Source organism: Falco peregrinus, chromosome 3, assembly GCF_023634155.1.
Source record: "Falco peregrinus isolate bFalPer1 chromosome 3, bFalPer1.pri, whole genome shotgun sequence".
Taxonomy (NCBI): domain Eukaryota; kingdom Metazoa; phylum Chordata; class Aves; order Falconiformes; family Falconidae; genus Falco; species Falco peregrinus.
In genome coordinates, this window is record NC_073723.1 from 33044539 (window position 1) to 33065873 (window position 21335).

Here is a 21335-nt window from a genome sequence, read left to right on the forward strand (position 1 = left end):
ATCAAAAGCAGTGGCACCCTTCTCTAGTAAAGCTATGATGCAAAATGAGCCAGGCCATGGTGCTTGTAAGTTTAGTTAATAAGTAAAAAAAAAAATGAAAGGAAACTGAGGTTTTATAATTTCCCCAAAGAAACTGGAGCTCGAGACATTAATCAAAACTGTATAGATAGTAGTACAATCCAAGAAAAATAGTCATAACCACAACATAAACAAAAGATAAAATAAGTTGAAACATACAATTAGATCCCTGTATTACATATTTGTTTGATCTTCACGATCTTGATCTTGAGAGATGGGCCTGTGCATGCCTCACAATGTTCAACAAGGCCAAGTGCAAGGTCCTGGGCACTCCCAAGCACAAATACAGGCTGGGTTGAAAATGGATTGAGAGCAGCCCTGAGGAGAAGGACTTGGGGGTGTTGGTGGATGAGAAGCTCAACATGACCTGGCAGTGTCTTGGCTTGCAGCCCAGAAAGCCAACCATATCCTGGGCTGCATCAAAAGAAACATTACCAGCAGGTTGAGGGAGGTGATTCTCCCCCTCTGCTCTCGTGAGACCCCACCTGGAGTACTATGTTCAGCTCTGGGGTCCCCCACATAAGAAGGACATGGACTTACTGGAGTAAGTCCAGAGGAGGGCCACGAAGGTGATCAAAAGGCTGGAGCCTCTCTCCTGTGAGAACAGGCTGGGAGAGCTGGGGTTGTTCAGCCCTGAGGAGGCTCCGGGGAGACCTTATAGAGGCCTTCCAGTACCTAAAGGGGGCCTACGGGAAAGCTGGAGAGGGACATTTTATGAGGGCTCGTAGTGATAGGACAAGAGATAATGGCTTTGAACTGAAAGAGGGTAGATTTAGATTAGATATCAGGAAGAAATTTTTCACTATAACGGTGGTGAGCCCCTGGAACAGGTTTCCCAGAGCAGCTGTGGATGCCCCATCCCTGGAAGTGCTCCAGGCCAGGCTGGATGGGGCTTTGAGCAGCCTGGTCTGGTGGAAGGTGTCCCTGCCCATGGCAGGGGGTTGTGACTAGATGATCTTTAAGGCCCCTTCCAACCCAAACCATTCTATGATTCTATGATTCTATGATTATCATTTTGTTTGTGTATTTGTCAAGATGAATTCTTGGAAACAGCAAAGTCTGTGCTTAAACAGGCATATTATACAGCCTTTGGCATGGGGCATACCAGTCAGCTCTGCCGTACTACGGGTACAACTGAACTGCTTAGATTAGAGTGAGTCCATTTTACCATTTACATGTCCATTTTGGTTATTTGGCTTTAAAAACTACTTCCAAGACTCATGGACATGAAACTTGGATCATTTCAGTGATGTCGCATTCACGTCAATTTTAAATATTGGCAAGACGTAGTTTTATGTCAGGTGTGTAAGGCAGAAAATAGTTACTTCAGAGTCTGTGGGAAGATAATCCTTACATTTCCTCAAATCTGGTAGTAATCTGGTTAAAAAACGAAAGCACCTAATATTCAGAGGTATAATAAAACTGAAGCAGTGTCTGTGAGCCTTGAGACTTTGTTCTGTTCAGGGCATTTTATTTTAGTTTTGAAGTGAGGAGGAAGGGGTTGGAAAATTTCACCAATATTTTAATTAAAGTGCCACAACATGTAAATATTGTTTTTTGCTGCAGGGATTCTAAATGTCAGTGATTCCCCTTTGTACTTTTTTTTTTTTTTTAAACGAGGTAATCCACCCTTTAAATCCATCTTGTCATCTCCACTAGCACAAGGAAGAAAAAGGAAGCCATATGGCTACATTGTCTGTGCCTTTGTTTCTTTTTCTTTACAATTAAAATATCATCACTGAAGTGATAAGTTCTTACTATAAACATTATGCCACAGTCTTCATAGACAGGTGTTGCTGAAATACTCTGAAATGAAATTTAGCATAGATAGAGTCCAAAAGAAATTGAAGAAATTTCTGGTCATCATTCTGAACCAGTAGACCTTTTTTCCTACAGAGATTTTTGTGCTTCTTTTAATTTGCCATCCCTGTAAAATCATGTTGATCCTGACAGTTTGCAATATCTGACAGATATTTTTGTTGATAATTTTAATTAAGAAATCAAATTAAATACTTGATCATTCATTTTAATGCAGTGTAATCCAATACACACATTAGCCAGCTACAACAGGCTACAAGCTCTCATTATTCTCCGAGAGTGTGTTGAAGGTAAGATGGGTCCGTTCTTTTCAGTCTGAATAATACATGTTTATGAAAGTCTAAAAATTACTCAGACTTCATATATATTCACTTGATGAACTGTGATGGTCTATGAAGTGAATAATACATCATCCAACTCCTCCATTTCTGCTGAAGAATTTCAGTACTACATACTGCAGCAGGACTGCAACTTTCATCCTAATAGTGAATAATTACACATATCAGACATCGTATACTGAAATACACACAGTTGGATAAATTAAATATGAGGGTTCTTCAGCATCGTGGGTTATAAACAAGATCTATAACCTTACTGAGTGCAGCTGTGGCTCTAGATAAGTGGTGTAGGCACACATCAGAAGGTCTGCAGTAATGCTGATATTTTGTGTCTGTTGAATTTATCTGAATGGAAATCTTACAAAATAGAGTTTAAAACCTCCAACTGAACAGTACCAGTACCTGCAGGATTTGCCCCAGAAAGCTAGGATTCTCAGAAGTGTATGAATTTGTAAAAAACACATAGGTTAGCCATTTCTTAATACATTTTAAAATGTTAGCGCTTTCAGAACTAGTTTATATTTTATCTAAGGTTGTTCACCCTCATACTTCCAGTGTTAGCCAGGACATATCTTGCCAATACATGTCTGTCTATTCATGTGATTATAAAATCTTTCCTTTGCCATTTGCAGATAATCAGCATCGCTGTGATATGCATGCTATTCTCCACATGAGTTAACGGGAATGCTGTGAATACCACAGTAACATTTATAACTTGTAATTCTAGATTGTGAAGTCTCTGTATTAGTGGCCACTGATGATATTAAGTATTGCTCTTAATCCACTGGCTGCACACGGGAGGTTTGGGCTGGATTGTGGCATACTGAATGGCATGCTGTTAGATAGGGCTACAGCTGCAGAAACACTGTGTTTGTATTCTCAGTATTTGGTTCTGGCTTTATCTTGGCTGAGGATGATTCAGTAATACAGTACCTTTGTGGTTTTCCTTTTCTTATTCCTTTTAAATGAGAACACAACTACATTTTTAACACAATTTCACATGTTCAGGGAGTGTTGTAATAGCCACGAAAATGTATCAGAGAGAAAAAAAAACAGTAAAGATGTAGGTAAAAATTCTTGAAACTCATGCTCCCCCAACAATGTTACCAAGGTAGTCTCATTCAGTATTACACTTCTTCAGATTTGTATCTATGTAATTCATTAATAGGAGTGGCACACTTCTGAGCTTGTCTTTCACAAACAAGGCAATCATATTTGTTGCTCTGAGAAGTTTTTTGTTTGTCTGTGTCCCACCGATGGTGTTGCATTTCTTATAGGGTAGAATGAAGCAAAGCTTGCATATCAAATATGAAAAGCATATAAATACGTATAAATGAATATATATTTCATATATGAAGTAATCTTTAGTTCAGGGCTGGTTATATGCAGCTTTTATTATTTTTGATCCCTAATGCTCACTATGGCATATAGGGTATTGCTGTCACTGTCAGTATTTTCATAAATACAGTAAATTCTAAAAGATCCTCAAAGATTAGCTGTTCATCTCCATTTCTTAATATTTTGTTATTACAGGCTTGGGTATCATGGTCCAGTGATAAACCCGTCGACATCCTTTTGTATTGTCAACCCATCTTCTGTTCCTTCTTTCAAACATGGATTAAGCTTTTTGACAGCTTTGAACACGTCTTTTCCTTTTAGATCTTTCTAGTCTGTTTTCTTGCGTTTGGTCGTTATTATCATATGAGAGTTCATATCCTTTATTTGGTCCTAGCTTTTTGTCTCAGTTTCACTTCCCAGACCCATTTGTATTTCTGCTTTTACAAGTCTTCATGTCCCTCTCTCTTTCAGTACTTTCAGCACCTATTCTCTTTATCTTAAAACCACCAGAAATCAGCAGTCTACAAGATACTCCTACTCATTAAACTCCAGAAACCTGGTTGCTCAATTAACTGTCGATTGTTATTACGGTTGAATGCGTTCTTGAAATAGATACACCAGGGCCCATGTAGAAACCAGCACCATATTGTGACAACAGGATTTTCTTTTGTGAATAAGGGCTGAAACCAAGACCAATTTTTTGTGTCGTTTCCTCATATGTATTCTTATGTCCCAGTCTAACAACTTTCGTGCTGCTATCAAAATACAAAATTCAAAGAATATTTTTGATTTCAAAGTCTGTTTTACTTCATTTAAGCTTTTCACAAACAAGTACTGCTTACTTTCATGTGTATGTACTTTTTATTTCCCTTGTTTGGCTTTTTCATCTCATTCCGTAGGAATCAGACTGATTATCAACAAGTGCTTTCAAACCATGCCTTGCTGTGAATTTCAAGTAAATTCAGTAGTGTACATCCAGTTGTTCTGCATAACAACATTGTTGCATTTTCACCATTAAGAAATCTTTGTATTATGTCATTTTCTGTATGAACTGCCTTGTTGCTTTAGGCGATCCCTAATTTTGTCTGATTTCATTCCATTTATTTCCAGGCAGAATTTACATTGACTTCTAGGTGCTGCAGTCAGACAGTCAGTTAATATAAGGTGTTTTCCTTGTTAGGGGTTTTTGCAAGTTGCTTTTACATTTGGTATTTTAGGGACTTCACACAATTGTGTTACTTTTTTGGTTTGAGTTTGCTAGACATCCCAGTTGAGATCTTTTGTCTTTTAGTTTCAGTGAGCAGGTTCTGTGATTCTTAATCTGAAGGACCTTACCTTTAAAAGTATGTAATGCAAGACTCATATCCTCTGGTCACATCCTGTAGTTTAGCCCCAGAAAGAAGATTGCTTTCTTGGACTCATCACTCCTGACTAAACAATAGACATGTTAATAATATTTTTCTTGCTTGGAAAATGTGGTTTTTATTATCTTCATAAGTGCTTCTTGTCTTTTTTTGTGTGCCATTCCAAACTATGGGAAAGTCTCTCACAAGCTCTTGATTTAAGTCTTCTTGCAGAGGATCTCATTCCTCATGTAAATAATTTGTGGTTGGAATAAGAGCTTGATTGATGTTTATGTTTTGGAAATTTTAACAGTTAGCTGGCAATCTGGTCATTTATGTCACTGAATTCCATTTTTGGAAAGTCATGTGTACCAAAATATCAGCTCCACATCTTTTAATTTTTAATACTAACTACCATGGTAAAAGCTTAATTCAAGGGTATGATCCCCTTGCAGCAGATGTTACCTTAAACAGCAAACAGGACAACTGAACACAAAGTGTAAGACATGAATGCAACAAACCCCTGTTTTGCTACATTTGGAGTCTGGCTGGGTTTTGTCCTGCAGGTTTCGCAGGAAGAGTAAATTAGACTTTTAATTTTTCACCTTTGGTTTTCCTGAGCTTTCAAGCGATGTGTGCTGCTGCTGCCTCTGTCCCTGACCGAACTGGCACTGTGCCTGCAAGTCTAAAAGCCTCCAAGGGATGAGAGAAGTGTGTACACAATTATATTTGTCATCTCCAGAATCGTACAAGCCAAGTGATATTGAGAATTTTCCCATTTTCAGCATCAGGTCTGAAGTCCTCTATCGAGTTGATTAAACCAATGTAAATAGTTAGCTGTTTTGCAGAATCTTGCACACGCTCCCCCATCATTCTACACTCGAGAGGTGTGACATTCTGCCTACAAAAATCCATTTTATTTTCATCCCGTACTTCAGTGACAAACAGAAGAGCTGGGGAGATCCACTCAGCTGCCTGTCAGATGGGGAGATTCAATCCACCCCGTCGGTGTCTGCAGATTCATGTGCTAGAAACTGCATCTGTGGAACAGTGTGCAGGGGCTGCGATTCCCTACTCTCTGTGTAGCTGAAACAGCCCCTGTTATTTCCACCTTTGTTAGCTGTGTGCAATATTAAATGTCATCTTTTAACTGTTTCTCAGTTTCTGTAACCTATTGTATATAAACAGTACTACATGTATATGTATGGTAATGTACAAAACGATTTGCAAAACCTAATGATTCAGTGATTCAAGCTTTTTCTTAAAAGTACTACTTTTTGACCGAGTTAGAAAATAATAACTTTAAGATACAACAGTTAATATATTTAGTGACGAATAGTATTCACAGACTGGATATGTGTACTTCTGTTATGTTTCAAACTCAGACAACAAACAGGACATTTATTTTCAAGCAATCTCTCTAAAAAGTTTCAAACTGTATCTCATGTAATAAATCAAGTTATTTTATTTTGATAGAGTTCTGTCACACAGGCAATGAACTTAGCTTTATGTGGGGTCTGGTTTTTTTTGATTTTTATTTTATTTCTCTGCTACTACTTTGAAAAATAGTTAATCAGTTTTTAATTATATTGAGAAAGAGCAGCTTTTCATCTGTTGAGATTCTGTATGCAAAATTTGAGGCCAAAGTGAGTTTTCTTTCTGTATTGTCTGATCTTGTGTCTTTGAAGTCCGTGTGGAAGGGATCTTGCTGATTTCAGAGTTCTTAGGCTCAGGCCCAGAGGTTAAACACTTTAAAAAAAGGGAGGGGGGGGGAACTGTCAAAATGTGATTGAAATATATGGGTAAATTATGAGCCTCAGCTCCAGTGAGGGTGTTTGGCAGCATATGTATTTAGGGGCTTAACCTAAAGTTAAAGATTCTGTTTTTAAAGCTCGTGCAGCTACAGTTGCCAACACGAGCTCAGATGCAGGAAAGCATAGCCCTGAACTTGGAGGAACACCCCTTTATTTTTCTGTGAACAGCTTATTTGATCACTGAAATGACATCTTGGCTTTTATCTCTGCTTGTGGGTAGCCATTGTGTTTTCACAGGGCAGAAGTGCCAAACCCGGGCCGTTGCCCTCTTTCTGCTTCCTTTTCATAAACATAATGACAAAGGATGAAGTGTGGGTCTCACAAAGCCAGCCTTGAAAGCATGGAAACTGTTGTATAGAGTTGACTTGAAACGCTGTAAAATAGAAGTAAAGCAAACTAGTCCCAGCTTGGCTTAAGATGAGACATTCGAGCCCTAAACATTGATCTGGTCTATGTGACAGTCATGAACTACAGCCATGGCATCTGTTTTGTTTTGAGTAAAGAAAAATTTCATGTGTTTTTTTTGTCTGAGCAATAAGTAAAGGGAAAAGGTATTTCTCGAAGCCTTGTTCTCCACAAGCAAGCATTGCTTATGATGCTCTTTCTTTTTCCCTCCACACTCCCTCCTCCTGCAGAATCACATCGGGAATTCCTTCACAGGCCTGCGTCTGGATACGTGCCAGAGGAGATCTGGAAGAAAGCTGGTAAGAACTGTTTAAAAACACCAGCTTAGTTTTCTGGCAGCTGTGTGCAGTTGTTAATGCACTGATGTGAGGAATGGGGCGGGGGGCGGGGAGGCTTACTAGTAACAAGAAGAAATTGTGTTTAGTAATCTTAAACTGGAACTGATCAGGACATGAAATAATCTTTATAATAGAGGCATCTGCTGCTATAGTTCAGGGGATATCATTACTTCCATTAAGGACTCTGTTTTCAGGGGTTATAATGGTTTCAGGCTGAAACTTGATATGTTAAAGTTTCAGTCTATTAGCAATTAAAAAAAAAGTTTGTGTGGGATTTTTTATTTTTTTTATTTTTTTTATTTTTTTATTTTTTTATTTTTTTATTTTTTTATTTTTTTATTTTAGCTTTAAGGTTCTTCCCTAGTTAAAGTAAGAATTCCCAAAGGAGGGGAAAAAACCTAAGTATATCTGTTAAAGAAAACCCTTCTGCGACGCAATGTACCAAGTCTTAATTTTAAAAAGATTTTGTGCCTGTCAGCCCCTGGTGAAGTCTGTGCTCATAAACCTGCAAAGTTTTCAATGAAGTAAGCAGGATCGCATCTCTGCAGCTGCTCTGGGTGGTTGTACGGGCATTGACAGTGTCTTCCCCAAGCTTGGGAAGCACCATGGGTGGACATTGTGGTTGTGCAGAGTTTTCTTCAACACCTTGAAACTCTTCCTGAGCGTAGGAGTTTCCGGTAAGGATCCCATGGCAGTGCTGGAGCTAAGCCTTTGCTCTTAGCACATTGATATCAGAGCTTCCTCGTTTTCACAGGGGCCGGTAGCTCTTGAACTCCAGTGAAGTAGTTGAGCTTGTATGTATATACTCATACCCCTGACCCCCCCCACACCCTCTTTTGAACACCTGTATAACCGTGAAGTCTACAGCAGCTGTCTGAGCAGGAGTTAATGATTAAATGGGAAATATGCAGCAGTTTTGATGCTTTGTGATAAAATCTCCCATAACCGCTTGCTACTTTAAACTAGATTTTTAAACTAGTATTTTAAACTAGACACAGAACATAATGTGTAGAAATGTTATGCCAGCATATCGTTGCATCAGACAAGAAGTTGTGGTTTTTGTGTGATGTGGGTTTATCATGTGAAGTCTACATTTGTCAGTATGTTAATACTTTTGGAACCATTGTGTTTCCTATGAAAAATAAAACAATTACATATTTTTCTTTTGTCCAAGGAAAGTATAGCCTTTGTAACTCAATGTCTAAAAGTATTTTTATAGTTTGCTTTGCTGTATTTATGTTAACATCTTAAATGAAAACTAAGAAGAAAAAAAATAGCCCCAGGAAATCTCAGTAAGAGCAGCATTTTTCAGTTGAGTTTCAGGAGCTTTATTCCTCTTGCAAAATTGAGATTTTTATGTCATTTGACATGTCAGGTCATTTATGACTCCTAGATGGTACAGTAAAAGAAAAAAAAGTTTCTTCCTAAGCTAACAACACAAATTAATTGAAGATTTTGGCTCGAGTTGTAAAATTGGAGGTACGTTTACATTGCATATATCCACAAATGGTGCACACAGGAGCTGTGATGTGTCATCTTGTGGCCGTAATCGGTTCCTTTGAAACAAGGTTTTTCCTTTGGTCCCATTTCCAGTCTCTCTTTTCATGCTGATGTGGGTTTAAATCGGATTCCTTGTATTAATTGAGCATGCCTGCAAATTGGAGAATAAACAAAGTCTGACTCTACAGGATGCATACCTGTATGTTACTAAGAGTAGTAAAACATAACAAAGCATACTGCTTTTCGTAAATCAGACCTGCATTTTCAGGAGGGTGCACTGAAGCTGGAGGTCTCCACAACTTAATGGTCAGTTCAAAGCAGTAAAGGTCCAATTCCGCTCTGTAAGAATAGGTCTGTACTGCCATTTGGAGATGCTCTGTAGCTCCCTGGCTGGGCTGCAACTGCCAGTCAAGAAGGCTGCAAGTCTCACAAGTCATTTCTGCTGGCTCAGTGTGGATATCTTGGTATCTCAACTGTCCATAAAGAGCAATATATAGACAGCCAAATCAAGTGTAAGAGTCTGATTGGGATGCTGAATCCATTGAACTGAAATAATTTGGCATAAAAGCAGTTAATAAGCAACCTCAAAAGCACGTGAAAAAAGGATTCACTTTAAACTTTTGGAGACTGATAGACTCCAGCGCAGTTCTTGAAATATATGAAGTTAGGTATGTGCTTTTGTGATTGTTGGCGCAAGCACGCAGTATGCAGCACCTTGTGAATTAAAGCCGCGTGGGCCCAATTCAGTTTCATACATCAGCAGAAAGGAGTCATCAGTGCCCTGATTCATCTCATTGAACTACAGATATGTAGACAGAGAGTCCAAGCCAAGTTCTTCGTGTCCCTCAGTAGTCCGGAGACAGGCAGGCATGTGAAGAGGGTCAGTCAGTTCATAGGTTGGATGACTCACTGTCTGGAAATACCTATTGCTTAAATACTGAGGGGACCCCAGGCCCGCTGTGGGCTGCTGCCTTAGCTTCTTTCTGTGTCATGAGGAAACTGCCTTCCAGCTATCCCCTGGCACTTAGCAAGGCCTGCTGTTCATGGCAGTCCAGGTGGAAGCTGGTATGCAATGACCATACTTTGTCACGCAAAGACAGTAAGGCCCCTGCACATTCTCCAGGGTAGTCCTGAGAAAGAGATGGCACATGTTGGCGCATGAAGCTGAGAGAACTCATGGCACCAACTGCCGGTGGCTGCCTTTGGAGGGTCAGCCTGGGAGTGAGACGGTGTAAGACATCGTGGTGGCACAGGACTGCACCCCTCCCCACCACCTTTCTTTTCTCACCATCTGGGCTGAGTGGGCCCATGATGGGAGGGAGGTGACCGGGAACTGGCTGGTGAATCAGGGTGATATACATCAGTAAATGATAAGTTGAGTATCTCTCCTGAGTCAACTCCGAGGACCTCTGGCCATGCTGAGTGATGCCTGTGCCACAAAGGCTATTTGCTCCCTGGAGCTTCTCTTGTGAGTTAGCACTGCTCAAAGGGAAGGGAGATTTCAGTTGTGTTCCTAAAAGAACAGCGTGAATTTATACCAAGAAAGATCAGCATTAGTGGGAAAATGGAGGATGCAGATACATGCATCTTAGATACATGGTTTTAAAAACTTCCCAATTTATGTTTTCTGATATTGGAATCTAATCACTCTTCCTTTCTCTGGAAATTCAGGGAAAGGAAGAGTGCTGATACCATTCTTGGTCTTCATAGTTCAGCGCTGTCAGGGCAAATAAAATTTCCTTCACCATCACCCATAACTTTTCTTGCACACATCTTACAGCTTTTATTGTTACTGAAACTATGAAGCCTGCATTCTATGACTATAAAATATCTGTAGGCACTGTAAACATTTATTTTGAGAAGATGTGCAGAAAATCAGTGGTATGAAATTTTGTCTAGTATATTTGGGTGTTCATGGGTTCATAATATATTGAAATATCATGGTGCATTGTGACCAAAAACCTCGACGTACTTTAGCTATTTGTTTTCACACTTAGTATAGCACAACACAAATTCTGTTGTCAAAAAGTTGATGGAAATACTGAAGTCCAGTCCATAGTTTATGCCAGTTAAAAGGCATCAGTCAGGCATATGGCCTTGTAAGCACTTTTAGCATCTTTACGTTCTTAGAAGCTTTGCCAAAAAAGCTTAAACAATATAGTTAGAATATAAGGTTCAATTTCTGTATTTGAACTGAAAACAAGAAGATTATGTCGAGTGAAAAGCTATAAAATTAGAACTCTTTGTAAAATGTTGGACTATTGTGCTTCTGTTTAATACAGTAGTTTAAACTGGCATTTCTAACCACTGCAAACACCTAATGTAAAACTAACTAAATTTATATGATGTAATGAAAGTGCATCATGCCATACAAAGATAATTTCCATTGGTAGCAAATATCAGCAAGAATACAGACTTTTCTCAAAAAAATCCACTTTGTTAGTAACTGCAGTTCATAGGCACAAAATGTCTGTATTTAAGTTGCCTCATTTTTATGAAAATGGTAATAAAATTGCATCTGTATGTTTGCCTGTGTATATTTCTTTTCTCACGATCAGTGAATGTTTGCAGTTGGTAATAAATATTCAAGCACCTTGCAAATGTCCTACCAATTCCCTTTGCTGATCTGTGTGCGCCTGTGGGACTAGAATAGGAATGCATAATTTAAATATAAATTGCCTGATTTGCATATAGAATTAGTCTAGCTGCAGCTTTGATCGTAAGCAAAAATTATTGTCCTGTATTGCCACTTAGATAGAATTTTAATTCACCTTGAATATTCAAAGTAAATTAAGCCTTGGCTGTATGGTTGAAGGGTATGATTTTTTCCTCTCCTGAGGCTTTCCCCTAAACAACATTTATGGTAGGGTAATATACGGGCATATTTTCAGCCTCATAAAAATAAAGGCATAAGTTTTATCTCTAAATTCCGCCCCTCTTGAAAACTTCAGTAGAAGCATCTCTCGCAGGCATGCACGTACATAACACAAACACACACCCCACAGAGTTACAGAACTCTTCTTTCATTGTAATTACTTCAATTTTAATCTCAGTACGTGGCTTGAAGTTAAGTCTTTATTTTAATTTGCTTAATAACTGAAAATGGAGATTTCACGTAGTCCTTATTTTTTCAAATAACAAGTGCAGAGCTATGAGACATAGCTTAAGAGAGTTATTGACTTAGTATCTGTATGCAAGAGTTAGGTCTAAGTGCGTATGCATGCACACAAATAAGTGGGTGAAATACGTGGACTAAAACTCAAACCCATAGCACAGTTGTAATACTTAGATTTTAATCTATAGTAAAACATTTTTATTAGAAATCTATGTTTTTAATTAAACAGAACATTTAATTAAGGTGGTTTTTAAGTGGATGAAACAATTAAGCGCAAACACTTGAAGGAAACATGTCATAATTAGTTTTAATAGAGTGTTAATTGGTACTAGGTTTGCCAAGTTAATAATTACAGCTTATTAAATTTTCAATTAATCATTGTCATTTTGCTTTGAATAAAGATGAAAATTAGATAAACTAATTCGGGGGGAGGATGGTTTCCTTGTTAATTAGAGCAGTTAATTAAAAAATAAAAAAGAAATTACTTGTTTTAGTTGTCAATTAAAAGACTGTTCATTAGTAAAATCTTTGCACTCTTCCTGCATCAAAACCCAAATACTTAATTTGTGACAGTCCATGTTTTCTGGAATAAAAGATATGACACTAGTATATGCCAACGAAGTGGCTTGTACTGACTTAGAAGAAGGATGAAAGTTTGAACGTAACGAAGCGGCGTGCCCTTGCTCAGTGTTAATTGTGCACTGAAGCCTTGCTGGCTCCGGTGTGCTCGAGCGCTCGGCGGAGCCAGGGAGTCTTCACAGTGTAAACATGGATTCGAAGAAGAGATCAAGAGGTCAAATGAATGTTCATAAACAAATTGTAATTATGGCTCATAAAATCCTGTGTCTAGGAAAAGATATTAGACCAGTGATAGAAATTTTTTAAAATAAACTCTTGGGGTTTTTTGAACTTAATGTCTTTATTCGTTAACATATGGGAAAAAAATTGTCAATGACTATAAATCCTGTCTTAATTTCCAGAGCCTAAAGATACTTTTTTTTTAAAAAGTCTGTGATACTTAAATAATAATTCTTGCCAAACATAATTCATAAATCTGGTGTGCTGCAAAACCAGTTTTCCAAATAAAATGTTCAAAAAGATTACAAAAATAACACGCCAGAGATCGGAAATGTCTGTACATAAAGGTAGTACTGACTCTGAATCAAAATAGCAAGAATCACCACAGGCATTAGAGATTTTGGTGATGGGGAGGAAGCACCTGGGTGGTCTTAAAGAGTCTTGAGGAGACAGGTTCCTCTGTATCCTTCTAGTCAGAAATGAAGACTCTCAATATAACCGAGTATCTGCTGCATTTCATGCATCGGTAGCCCTGTGCCAAATGTCCTGTGCTGACGAGGATTTCTTGCCTCCTTTGTAGAGGAAGCTGTCAATGAAGTAAAGCGTCAGGCGATGGCGGAGTTGCAGAAGGCAGTGTCAGAGGCAGAGCGGAAAGCTCACGACATGATCACTTCAGAGAGAGCCAAGATGGAGCGCACTGTTGCCGAAGCCAAGCGCCAGGCTGCAGAGGATGCACTAGCTGTTATCAATCAGCAGGAGGATTCAAGCGAGGTAAGGTCTTCCCTGGACAGGCATCACCTGCAGCTGTAAACTGTAATATAAAAATCTGAGCTAGCTTTAATCTGGCACAGGCTATTCGTGTGACATCAGAGTTCAGTGCCGCTATTGACTGTTTACACAGTTGCTTTGGGTGTGTATTGCAGATGCATGCCCAGGTCTGAATTTTCTTGGCTGTGTTGTAATCTGAGGCCACAATAGTGAATTTGAGCTGTGTTCTCACCATTTAACTGCTGTTCAGGTTACATATAACGCACATGTTTCTGTTCTCATTTAGCTTTTCAGTAGCTTTATTTTAGAGCTCTTCAAACCACTATATTGAATAGATAACAAGATTGCTTGATGAAAAATATTTCACACTGAAATCTAATTTGAACAAAGAATTGATTCATTTAAGAGATTGTAGAGCAAGGTGGCTAAAAGCTTATCTGGTGAAAGTGTTGGATGTAGAAGCAATTAGCAGAAAGTGATGGTTCCTGTAGGACAGTATATGAATGTAGATTTGCAAGTGTTTCCTTATTTTGAATATGTTGCTTTGGCTGCAGGGAAAATTTGAGAGTTGAGGAGTGGGCAAACAGCATTTGGAAGGAGGAAAAAGAGACTGAAAGAGCAACAAAGAGTAAACCAAGAATAAGTATGTTAAAGCTCACTTTACTTTCAGACCTGAGAGTGGAAGCCTTGAAGTTGCTGTGGTATGGGACACCCAGCAGCATGACTAGCTGGAAGCTGGGAGTGAAAGAGCAGTGTGTGTTTGGTCAGTGCCTCAGCAGTCTTGATAGCAATTAAATTTTACGTCCGTTTTAGAAAAACAATGTTTTAGGTTTAAACTGCCCTTAAAAACAGGGCATGTTTTTAAAAACGGACATGACAAAGAAATGACGTCAGTTAAAAGTTATTTGTGTATAATAATCATCTCTCAAGGCCGCTGAAATGAAAGAACATTACTTTCAGGAAGTATTTATTGGTCTTGTACTAAGATCTTGGCTGCAGTAAACCCACTTTTTAATATAAATTCTAAATGGCCGGGAGTTGGAAAAAAAGAGTAGGTAGTGGTACCTGTCGTGGGGGGATGTATATTTGTGTATGCTAGGGTCAAAGCCCTCTGATGGGCTCAGTGGAGCAGTGTTGTAGAAGAGTCACTTAAGTTGAAAGATGCAGATGAGCTAGCTGCAGCATGTGAGAAGACTGGTAAAAATCGCAAGCAGATAAGTCAGTGGCATGCTGCAGTATGCATCCATAATTTGAGGGAGCGTAAGATTTTAATTCATACCAGGCTTCTCTGGAGATGAAAGACCATTGTGGGATCACTGAATGCCCAGAGTTTCTCCTTAATGTGTAGCAGATGAGTAACAAGGAGACAAAAGGAATTGATTTTCAGCATCTGAAAGTTTCTGAGGAAGAAAGGAACTAGGGGAAGTGTATGTACCCTTTAAGTACTAACTGTTCCATTGTAGATTAAATGAGACATAAATTCAATTTATTGGCATTTTGTATCCGAGATACTCAAGGACATTTTTCCCAGACTATGTTCATAGAAAGGGCATTTTTCTGACTTAGCATCATTAAAGAGCTGTCGTTTTGTGTGTGCGTGTATACAAGAGACTCCTATTGTTAAAACCAAAATTCCAAAGGTAAATGCCTTTGGAGGAAACAGCAAATTAAATCTGTTCAGTGAACTGATATAGTGTAGGCAGGACAGAGGAAGTATTTATGTGCCAATACATAACAGCCCATTCTTCCACAAGCAAATGTACATCCAAAGGAATGTGTGGAGAGTTTGTGTGCTGTAATTAACTTCTGAGTAGTCATAGCTCTGCAAAAAGCTGTATAACGACAGACATGTTCAGCAGAATTGCTTACAAGGTTGTTTGCTTATTAGAAGCAAGACTTTTAAAAAAAGGCAAATAATTATTTCAATTGCGTTCTAATGAAACATGGCTCATGGGGTTATGGGTGTTCTCAGGGCTGTGCTTCCTCAGGGAGGATACAAGCCTCCTGGACCTGGAAATGAAGTGTAGTGTCCTGGTCCTCCAGCTTTCATCGCTGTGGTCATAAGTGGCACACCAGGGTGGCTGATTTGCGGTGAAGAATGCAACTATTAGTAAACATGTAGACAGAAGTCAAGTTTGCTAAGTTTTTGTTTACAGGTGCTTGATTAACTGTGAAGGAAGATGACAGCGAAGCTTATTTGAGAGTTAGACGTGTCTATTAAGGTTTTATAATGAGTTCTTCAGCTACAGTTAGGGCAACACTTCTCACAATTACCTGTTAACTCAGGTTGTTCTTTTTTTCGGATAACTCCTTAAAGAATGGACTAGACTTTTCATCTTTAAGGACAGGAGATAAGTTTGTCAGTGTTTGAAGAGTGTTTCTTTAGGGATGAGACCTTGTGTTTATTGGAGTTGAGGAATAAAACTTCACATTTACTTTGGTTTTCATTATTTCTTCAATCTCTCTGTAAATGTCCCTCCTCATTTGTCTAGGTTGTAAGTCTCCATAAACTTTTCTCTGTTTACAGCTTTCAGCAGAACACTTCCAGCAATGCAGAGTCCTGTGTACTAAAGGCACTGGAGTAATATTTCCAGGGCTGGAATATTTCCAGTTCCAAATATGAGAATGCTGAAGAGAGCTTCTGCAGTCTTACAGGTCTAGAGGAAGGCTGAGCATCACTCCTCATTTCTTATCCTTGGCGGGACATTACACCAAGGCCTGCAAGACAACTCAGTATAGGCTGCTATATAATCTCCGTGCAGTTCCCAACAGAAACTATTTCTCCCACGGGTGTCATTTGTTCTTTTGGCTGTTGAAACTATGAATGGAGATGGGAATTTGGCACCAGATTTCTAATGCATCAAATATAATTTTTGTCTGATATGGCCACTCCCTGTCTATTGGCAAGGCTTCTCCCTAACGGCTCTTCAGTTGTTATTCAGTAAAATGCAACCTGGACCTAGCTGAAGCTTCTTAAAGCTACTCTGGTGTGAGAACTTTGTGGCATGATTTTTATTGCAATCTTCTCCAAAGTGATAACTAAGGCTCAAGATTTTTGGAATTACTGTAATTTTAAGGTAATATGTAGTCTCCTCATCCAAGACCTTTCATAGGTCTCAAAAAGAGTAGATTGTGGGGTTTTTTTGGTTGGGTTGGTTTTTTTTTGAGGGTGTGTGTGTGTGTATTATTTTTTCTGGTTCTGTTGGGTTTTGTTTGGTTGGGTTTTTTTGTTGTGTTTTTTTTTTTGTTTTGGTTTGTTTTTTTTTTGGTTTGTGTGTCTGTGTGGTTTTTGCTTTTTTTTTTTTTAACCCAGAAAAAAGAAGTATCATCCCTTTAATGCAAGATTGCAAGAAAACAGTGAAATTGGGCATGTTGAGCTGACTGGAGTAAAGAGAGCTGAGGACAGTGAGAGGACTAATAGGGGAGGTGTGATATTTGGAAGCATCTTGACTTTTAAGACATGGTCTGCAGTGTTTTGCAAAATAATCACATTACATAGTATTGTTTTGATTTCTGACCTGATCCCTTGTTGAACTATTGTTCTTTGCTTATGTTTGAATTGTTCAATATGGTCTAACTGGCAGCGCCACTGCTTCAGTATTTGCTTTCTAAAGATTTGCAGTTTCTTTGCATGTGCCCTTGCAACTGACCAGGACATAGTAACTATTTTCCATTATTCTAATGAGAGATGGTTGAAGAACAGCTAACAGAGCACAGTGCTGTTGGAAAGCAAAAGGACAGGAGAAGATCTACCTGTCAGCATGGCTGTTCCTGAACCACAAATTATTTCTTTAGCAGTTCCTTACGGTTGCTTGACAAAAGATGACCCATTCTTCAGTAGTTGACTTGGCTAAGTACAGAAACATGTGTGAGCAGCCTACTCTTTAATGACTGCTGTGCTTGCTTTGGCTGCAATGTACTGTTGTGCAAATCAATTTTAATAGCAAGGGTGAACAGCTTAGCAAAGAGACTGGCTGCCCAGATTGTAGAAGTGGGTGTGTGTGCTGGAATCATCAAAACATCTGTCTTTCTGCTCTGGTTTAAAACACCACTGAAAAATCTGACACTCAGGATTCTTCCTCACTTTTGCCTAGGGTGGGGGCTGGGGACTGGGAAGGAACACAAATGTTTCAGTTCTCTCTACTTAAAGCAGATGCTCACATCTGCTCAGATAAAACAAGTGTGTAACTGGTCCAGCTCTGCTTTTAAGAGATGTGTAATGCTGGGGCTTGTTTATATTGCAGCAGTTTATGTAGTTTATGTTGTATGTGAATATCACACTTACCTGACATTTTGAAGACAGCTGGGCTCAGTCTCTGCTGACCAATCCATTGAGACCAGGACTGTGCCAGCAAACCTGACTCAGAGCATCAGATGCTGTGATTCAGGCAAGCCTCATTTTTAGGTTGGTATTAAATTTAATGCCTATGTCAGCTAATGTTTAATTTTTTTGGCTCAGCATCTCTCTAGAAGTAGGATATCATCCCCTGCAGTGTTGGGTGGTACAGAGGTGCCAGAGCCATGTGTTCTGTGCAGGATCAGTCCAGATGTGATGTGAACATTGGCACTGTTCTACTAAGCTAAGCCTGGCTAGCCAGCTTGCATGTCTCATCCGTATGCTTCTTGGCACTTCTGTTTTCAGGATTTCACTTCTCTCATGCTGACTTGTATGAACATAGACATACTTCACACAATAACAGTGGATTGGGCGAGCCTGGAGTATTCAGTGATAGGTGCAACTTTACTGGAAGCATCTACAGATTTGAGTATCTTTGTATGGAGCACTGCATTTTGATGCAGTGTGGGAATTTCCACAGTACCAATGTGCTTCCCTTTCTAACAGGTCTTGGATAGAATTTTCTTCAACAGCTTTCTGGTTTTTTACACTGGTGTTCAGTGGCTCATACAGTCCTCATTTACACCACTGTGGTTTCAGAGATTTCTAGATGTTCATTCTTCATACCCAGCCATGCTTCCTTTCCTGCTAAACTGGGGAAAACCAGAACTTGTTGAAGATGACAGAGCAGTGTTTGACACTGTATTATGGCATTTCAGAGTTCATCGTCTCTTTGACATGTCACTCCATTTGTGGTGGTTTTTTTCGCTCTCTAAGCAAGCTCTATGTTGAGTTTCAGCTGTAGGTGTCAGGGGGAAGAAAATACTTAATTGTGGCTGAATATGTCAAAGATGAAAGTGACAGGATGGGCAAAATTATTAATGAGTTTGTGCCCTGGTACTGGAGACCACAGAAACAGAGACCGTTTGTTTTTAAGAGTTTTCATGATGGCAAGCAGAAGTTTCTGAGTTCTGTTGTTTGAAAGTGGAAGCTTAAGTCCATGAGAATTAAGTCTGACCTAAGATAAGGATCTGACCTAAGACTGATGTTCCTTGTCAGTTGAAAGAGGAGGATGAAATACGATCGGTGGCATAAATTTGGAGCGAGATTCCCATCTGGTGTAATTTAGTCCAATTTCATTGAATTAATCCGTTTTCAAGGTAGTGAAGTTAAATTAAATTATGTAGTCTGAGAATCTGGCCCTTTGCATAACCTCACTGTTTCACATGAAAATCAATGCAGAGTTAAACTGTAATCCAGTCCCTCCTCATAGTTTTAGCTACATCTGGAACTCTGTAAAGCACGAGCTAGAAGTGCAGTGTAGTAGGTCACTACCTAAAGACAGAGAAGATAGACCAGGAGAGGTTTTGCGAGATCTGCTACTCCCTTTATCAACACATGATCAACTCCAGCTGTGTCGTTCCTCTAAGGTACCTGCTTTTCCTGTGCTTCAGGGATGGAGGTTCTCCAGCGCCTCTAGGCAATTTGTGCTTGTCCTTAAAAAGATGTCTCCTAACATCTCTTCCCAGCTTTTCTTGCAAATGCTTGATACCGTTACTTCTGTTCATCTATGTAGACATGGTCATTGCCTGTTCCACTGCAGTGGCCTCCAAGACATTTGGGTGTCACCATCCCCTCTCAGGCTACCATCTCTCCTCAAGTTAAATAGTCTGAATTTGTTCAGTCTCTTCTCATAGCTTGTGTTTGACTTTTGATTATTCTGGCTGCCTTTCTCTGGGCTCTTTCCAAGTCTTATTTGTCTTATTTGATTTGCTGTATTTGAAGTGCATCATCCCAACTTGGACAGTACTCCAGGCTGTGTCTTGCCAGTGCTAGGAGATGGAGAGCCTTAAACTGGACGAAAAGCAGTTCATGGTCATTCTCACACACCTTTGTATGACGATTGCCACCTTGTCACCAAAATGACATTGTAGTCCCCTGTTATCTGAGATGCTGTCTACACCGTTCAGCCAGTGTGCTCCTTTTTGCTGGTACCTGCTAGAGCTTCCCAGGAGGGAAGATGCCTTGAGCATGTTCAGTTCCATAATGAGCCCAAGCTCTGTCCGTGATATCTGGATCAACTGGTAATACACGAGCAGGGGCATGTGAAGCACAGTGCAGGCTTTTAGCTGGCATCTCATGCCTTGCTTTTTTTTCAGTAGAATTTGGGCTCTGGAGCTATCAGCCAGCAATGTAAAGAGAAGGCATCTGTTTTCAAAGGTTGCAGTGCCCAACCCTGATCGTTAGTGCTGGTTTTCACTACTTGCACATGGGAAGGAGCAATGAATGGCCACAATGGTGAGGGCTGTGTAGGAGAGGGAGTTCTGCACGTCAAATCCAGTTACTGTTGCAGTGCAAGCTCCCCGTGGCATGTGTGCTTGTTTATGCTAATTTGCACTGTAGTAATTTTTAAATGCAGTAAGTTGTTGCATAAATGTGAGCTGTAAAATTTATTTTGAAATTCTTGTATTTTATGTGCTTTTATTCCCACAATTACACTAAAGCTGTAATGACCTGTTAAATTAGAAATAATATGTCCAATGGGCAAAACCACATACCAGACAATGTAGGGCACATTAAGTAATCATGTAAGGAGCCAGCTTAGAGCTTTGTCACTTCATTAAAATCTCGTACTTTTGTATCACTTTTCATGTTCTGTACAGGCTGATAGTTAATTAATGACTATTTTAATAAGAAAGTTGAACCAATACTGTTAAAATTAAATGACCGTTTTCTGACATCAATACAAGTCTTGTGGTAAGATACTGAAATATTGTATGATGGCTCTGGTCACATCTGGAGGCAGTTCTGACTGTGCAGATAAGCCTTCCCCAAAAAAGGAAACAGAATGAAGATTCCCCAGAAGTCAGCCTGTATTAACTAAACAGCTATTTGAATAGATCAAGTTTGACATCCTTGTAATAATTACAGCACAATTAAAGCACACACTTCAATGTTGCAATTGGATCTGCGCGAGGGAGGGATTCCTGCACCTGGGCAGGTTCTGGCTGACTTCAGCATTATTGCATGTGGGGAAAAGTGTCTTTTCAGAAAAGTCTGCGTGGGGACATTTTGTACATGTGTATTTGTTTTCAGATGAGGGAGATAAAGGGAAATATCAGCCAAACCCAGGGCTGGCAATTTAGCTGGAAATGGATAGCTAAGAGGTCAGCAGGCATGGCAGTAGGTGGAAATACAGTGCAAGCATGGCTGGAGCAGAATTACACTCTGTTTTTATGATCACAGTATAAGCATCAAGCTGGCAAAATGAAATTTTCAAAAGGACGATGCGACTGTTGAGATATATTAGTATAGCAAAAGAAGAAGCCAGGTGTATCACAGTCGG

At 39.4% G+C, this 21335-nt stretch overlaps 1 protein-coding gene across 9 annotated transcripts in view; it reads left to right on the plus strand.

Moving 5' to 3' along the window:
* Positions 1-21335, plus strand: part of RUNX1T1 (RUNX1 partner transcriptional co-repressor 1) — a 116237-nt gene that overhangs the window by 89310 nt on the left and 5592 nt on the right. For 8 of the 9 annotated variants that reach the window (XM_013305623.3, XM_013305626.3, XM_013305632.3 and 5 more), the window contains 2 exons: positions 7365-7433; positions 13466-13656. In XM_013305623.3, the coding sequence (XP_013161077.1) occupies positions 7365-7433; positions 13466-13656 (260 nt within the window). Of the gene's footprint in view, positions 1-7364; positions 7434-13465; positions 13657-16180; positions 16731-21335 lie in introns of all 9 variants that reach the window. The other variant, XR_008746476.1, reaches the window with a different exon arrangement.